Here is a 6,000-nt window from a genome sequence, read left to right as displayed (position 1 = left end):
AAAGGCAGATAAGAGGAGGCTCGTGCGGATCATAAATACTGGCGCAGACCAGTTATGCTGAATGTCCTGAGGTGTGAATTCTCGACGATTCTGACCGTAAATCAGAACTGCAAGAAATATTTTTTTAATAACTGTGGAAGATGGCCACTAGGGACACTTCACTACGTCTAAGGTGCTATATAAATGCAAGTTGTGTTGTTTATGTATCACATGGGCCCAGTGGTGCCAAAGAGAAAGAAAAAGTCACCTGCACAACATGTACAAAATAATTTTTTAAATCTTTATTTAATGAAAGAAATTTTTCAGTGTGGCAAATATGAAATTGGATATACAAAAACTTTACATCAGTCCTGCAAACAATGGAAAAAAATAAAATCCTCAACTAGGAAATCCTATCGTTACTTTTCTGCACAAAAGAGAAAATGAATGAGTAGGTGGGGGAGGGGGTGGGGGGGGGGGGGGGAAAGAGAGGGTTGGTGAGGGGGTAGGAGAAAAAAAGGGTTTATGGCAGTTTAGGACTGCACAGCGTACTGTGCCAAGATCCGGAGTTACACAGAAGTTTTAGAATTAAAAAATCTACACAACGTTCTTCTGAAGAACCCAACTAGCCGGTAACACAACTCTGCTTTAAAACCATGAAAAACAACAAACTATTTACTGAGTCAAATCACCGCATCCCGAACCCCCTCCCCCCCCGCCACCCACCCCCAAACCCAACCCTTCCCAGAAATCTTTAATCGGTCCTGTCCACGGTAATGGACCCTTCATAAAAGGGTCAAGGAAGAATTTACTCAACGCTAACTGGTCACAAAGTTTAAAAAAAAAAAAAAAATTTTGCTTCCCTCCAGTGGTTAACGAGCGTCCGTCACGGCCACGCTGATCCCCATTCTTTGGCTTGGCACACCAGTCTACTGTAATACATTCCAGAAAAGGCCCTACTCCAACCCCCCCCCCCCCCAACCCCACCCACCAGACCCAAGCCCACCCCCACATTTTTACAATTAAAACGAGAGGGGTGAAAAAAAAAAAAAGGAGACAGGAATTCTATTCCCCTTGGTGAGGAGAACGCTCACAAGAGGCCGGTTTTCGAGTCTGGTTACTTATTCTGGCGGAACGATCCTGCAGATTGGCAATAAATTTACAACATTCCAGGGTCTTTCGTGTGAAATAGTCCGAGATCCGTCACGTGGAGTGACCGGCGCCGACTCTCAAATGAAATCGTTCAGCTCGGCCTCGAGCGCCGCTGCCATCTCGTCAGCCTCCGAACTGCTGTCGTCCTCGTTGCTGGAGAGCTTGCTAGAGTCGCTGCCCGCCCCGTCATCTTCCAACTTCCGCTTGTGCCCCCTTCAAGTAACAACAACAGAAACAAAAATGCCACGTTACTGAAGAGAAAAGGGAGCAAAATTAAAAAAAAAAACACTTGCTTCTTCCTGGCTTTTGATTTTTACACCCAAGCTCCCGAAGATCGAGAGGGAAATGCAGGACGTCGCAGAACCATCGACGGGTGGCACAGCGGTTAGCGCTGTTGCTTCACAGCGGCAGGGACCTGGGTTTGATTCCCGGCTTGGGTCACTGTTTGTGTGGAGCCTGCATGTTCTCCCCGTGTCTGCGTGGGTTTCCCCCGGGTGCTCCGGTTTTCTCCCACAGTCCGAAGACGTGCAGGATAGGTGGACTGGCCATGCTAAATTGCCCCTTAGTGTCCAAAATGGTTAGGTGGGGTTACTGGGTTAGGGTGGAGATGTGGACTTAATAGGGTGCTCTTCCTCGATGGGCCGAATGGCCTCCTTCTGCATTGTAAATTCTGTGAGTCAATGACTTAAGCAAGACCGATAAGCGTCAGGATAATCAGTAACTATTTACTCTGCAACATCTCCCGGTATTGCACGGGTTTAAGTGTGGCATTTTTAATTACAATTCAACAGAGGGGTAAAATTATTCTGTCAAAAGGACAGTGGCAGCAATCAGAAGGGGACAATAATTGGCAAAAGGGAAAATGAACCGACCGATTAATTTCATGAGTGGGCCCAGGAGCGACAGATCAACAGTCTTACAATTGGCAAGTTGTTCCTTAAACCGTACAGTCGCACACGTCTTCTCGAGAAACACACTGAGCCTCTATTATCTCCTTTGGCAAATTTCATCATTAGCACTGGTGGTAAACAGAATAATTCGATTTCCCTATTCGTCAGGGGACTGATTTAAGCACAGATGGTGCTTTAATATTCCCCATTAGCTTATGCAATGCTGCTTCTTGGACATCGTGGCCCCCACGGCAAAGACGCAAACTCCACCAAAGCATCAGTCTGACAGGGCAACAGATAAGTCGAATGGCAAAAACCAACAGATTACTTCAAATAAAATAAAGAAAAAAAAAACAACCATGTATCGGTTATCAGGCTTTTCCTTGCAATGTGCAGGAAATCAGAGGTCCATCATCGTCTGATTATTATTTTTCCTGCCTCGGAGATTTGAGGAAATGACTGCTTCTTCTGGTGGCATGAGGCCGCACTAATGCTGACAGTGGGTGGGTCGCTTATTAAAACATTGGCAGGTCCAAAATCTTCAAACTCCTGCCGGACCGACGTTTGAACAATTGCTGCCCTTTCGGTTTGAGCCGAGTTGTGAAAATTCTGGGAACGGGAACAGAAACCGCTGCCAGTGTTGACTGGCACAACTTATCCCCACCGCTTCCCTGGAAGGGGAAAACTTATGTCTCGGATCGGAAAGCCTTTCACGCTTCATTGAAAGGTCCAGCCCGACATATTGGCAAAGATGCCAGTGAAATTATCATTCGTGTTCAGCAAACACCACAAAATCACCTTGGAAAATATCGGGTGGGGACTGCCCACTGGTGCAAGGGCATTCTTACATCTTAACACATGAAGGGCAGCCCGTTAGCACAAGTGGATAGCACTGTGGCTTCACAGCGCCAGGGTCCCAGGTTCGATTCCCGACTTGGGTCACTGCCTGTGCGGAGTCTGCACGTTCTCCCCGTGTCTGCGTGGGTTTCCTCCGGGTGCTCCGGTTTCCTCCCAGTCCAAAGACATGCATGTTAGGCGGATTGGCCATGAAAAATTGCCCTTAGTGACCAAAAAGGTTAGGTGTTATTGGGTTATGGGGATAGGGTGGAAGTGAGGGCTTAAAGTGGGTCGGTGCAGACTCGATGGGGCGAATGGCCTCCTTCTGCACTGTATGTTCTATGTCGAGCAGCTCCTAGACTAGTGGGTTTTTGGAAAAAAAAGATACTTGTGGGTATGCGGTGCCATAGTATAATAATGCACGAGTGATGTTAATGCTGTTGAAAATAAACACTTGTTACAGCTGAAATAAATATATAGTTGGTTTGTAGAAACTGGGGGCTGTTCACCTTGGAGCAGGGGGGGATTTGATAGAGGTGACCAAGATCATGACAGTTCGAGATGAGGTAAACAGCGATGAGCTGTTCCCGTTGGCTGAGCCAGGTTTAGGCGGATACAGATTTTGGGCTTTGGGCAGGAGATGCGAGGAGATTTGCAGTGAGTGGGAATGACCTGGAACTCACTGTCTTTGGGGTGGCGGAAGCAGAAATGATCAATGATTTTAAAAAGGAAAGTGGATGGGCACTTGAGGGAAACAAACTTGCAGAGGTGACAGGGCTCGTGTGGGGGGGGGCAAAAGGGACTGATTGAATTGCTCGACAGAGAGCTGGCGGAGGCTCAATGCGATGCACAATCCCATTCTGTGCCATACAGACTCTTGAGCGGGATTCCAAGGGACCCCCCCCCCCCATGATTGCTGTACATCCCGACTAAAAGATTAGTGGGGAACCCACCCACGGGAATAACGGTTACCCCGATGGCATTCAATGGTCAATTGACCATTGATGATGTGTTGGGTTCTCTGGATCCGTGGAACACATACAGGCCACCAACACTTCAAATAGGGCAACACTATTTTATTAAGCTAGAAACTGTTGAACATACTTTCACTGTGGGTTAACACGACGTTAGATTAAACTAAAGACCTATGCCTGTCTGAACCAGTCTATGCACTCAGCACATGGTGAAGATCTGTGCTGTACGCTGTAAGCTCTGTCCTTCTGTGAGGCTGCATCCCGAATGAGCGGGAAAACTGATGCCCTCTGTCTTTATAGTGAGTGTGCTCTAACTGGTGATTGGCTGCGGTGTTGTGTGTGTTGATTGGTCTTGCTGTGTGTCCATCAGTGTGTGTGTCTGCACCATGATATACTGGTGTATATTATGACATCCCCGCTTTTATAAAAAAATGTGTGTGTCAATAAATAATGTGTGGTGATAATGTTCCAAACCACGTGTGGGGTGCGCAGACATATTTACAGGACTATGTACATAAGAATTAAGCTATTTACATGGGAAGGTGCCTGGTGCAGAGAAGCAGTATGCAACAAGAGCAACAAGATCAACACTATATACAAACCAGGGAAACGATCAAACAAAGCAACAAAACAATTCAGAGAGTCCATAAATTCGCAAAGTTCATAAATTTAGTCTCTGAGGTGGGCGACAAATTCTGGTTGACCGCCTCAAGGGTGGGTCGAGAGCCGCCGGTTCAGGAGCGGGCTGGACTGCGTCAAAGTCAGGGGGAGGCAGAGTGACAGGGAGCTCTGCATAGTCCGTGGCAGGGTCAGCAGGAGGGTGAGGCGACACTGGAGGATCACGTGGCGAGCGTGGAACGAGACGATTGCGGCGCAGAATAGAGCCATCTGGTAGACGAACCAGAAACGAGCGAGGGGCCACCTGTCGAAGGACAACAGCGGTTGCAGACTAGCCACCATCCGGAAGATGGACGCGGACGTTGTCATCTGGAGCCAGAGCAGGGAGATCAGCTGCACGGGAGTCATGAGCCGCCTTGCGCTGTGCACGAGACAGCTGCATCCGGCAAAGGTCCGGAACGTGGTCGAGGTCTGGGACATGGATGGACGGCACCGTCATCCTCAGGGTGCGATTCATGAGTAATTGGGCTGGCGACAGGCCAGTGGACAGTGGGGCGGAGCGATAGGCCAACAAGGTGAGATAGAAATCGGACCCAGCATCGGCAGCCTTGCAGAGGAGCCGTTTGACTATATGTACTCCCTGCGCTGCTTTGCTGTTGGATTGGGGGTACAGGGGATAGGACGTCACATGGGCAAAATTGTACCACCTGGCAAAGTTGGACCATTCTTGGCTGGCGAAGCAGGGGCCATTGTCCGACATAACCGTGATGTCGTGGGAGCAAAGGTTTCTTTACATGCACGAATGACTGCAGACGAGGTGAGGTTGTGCAACCGTATCACCTCCGGGTAATTCGAAAAGTAGTCCACGATCAGGACATGTCCTCCTTAATGCCGGGCCAGTACACTGCCTCTCGGGCCCATCGGCGGCACCTTTCCACGCCAAGGTGGCCCTCGTGTAGTTGTTCCAGGACAAGCTGGCGCATGCTATGCGGGATGACAATGCGGTCCAGTTTTAGAAGAACCCCGTCTACTACTGCCAGATCATCTCTGACATTATAGAATTGAGGGCATTGGCCCTTGAGCCACCCGTCCGTTAGGTGGCGCATGACACGCTGTCGCAAGGGGTCAGCCACCGTCTCGCGGCAAATTTGGATAAGGCGTTCATCCGAGGCAGGTAGATTGGAGGCCGCGAATGCCACATGGGCGTCAACCTGGCAGACAAATCCCGCTGGGTCACATGGAGTGTTGACTGCCCTGGAGGGAGGGTCAGCAATGATGAGGTCCTTGCCTGGGGTGTATACCAGCTGGAAGTCATATCGCCGGAGCTTGAGAAGAATACGCTGGAGGCGAGGCGTCATGTCGTTCAAGTCTTTCTGTATTATATTGACCAGCGGGCGATGGTCGGTCTCGACGGTGAATTGAGGAAGTCCGTAGACATAATCGTGAAACTTAACCACACCGGTCAGAAGGCCCAGGCACTCCTTTTCTATCTGCGCATAGCGCTGCTCCGTGGGGGTCATCGCACGTGACGCATATGCAACGGGGGCCCA

General features: G+C 49.4%; 1 protein-coding gene across 2 annotated transcripts in view; it reads right to left on the bottom strand.

Moving 5' to 3' along the window:
- Positions 1 to 259: 259 nt before the first annotated feature.
- Positions 260 to 6,000, bottom strand: part of ctdp1 (CTD (carboxy-terminal domain, RNA polymerase II, polypeptide A) phosphatase, subunit 1) — a 308,714-nt gene continuing 302,973 nt past the window's right edge. For both annotated transcript variants that reach the window (XM_072466987.1, XM_072466985.1), the window contains one exon: positions 260 to 1,344. In XM_072466987.1, the coding sequence (XP_072323088.1) occupies positions 1,318 to 1,344 (27 nt within the window). In that variant the 3' untranslated portion in view covers positions 260 to 1,317. The remainder of the gene's footprint in view (positions 1,345 to 6,000) is intronic.

Source organism: Scyliorhinus torazame, chromosome 11 (assembly GCF_047496885.1).
Source record: "Scyliorhinus torazame isolate Kashiwa2021f chromosome 11, sScyTor2.1, whole genome shotgun sequence".
NCBI lineage: Eukaryota > Metazoa > Chordata > Chondrichthyes > Carcharhiniformes > Scyliorhinidae > Scyliorhinus > Scyliorhinus torazame.
The sequence above is the reverse complement of the archived record's forward strand: the minus strand, read 5'-3'. Positions and strand labels throughout refer to the sequence as shown.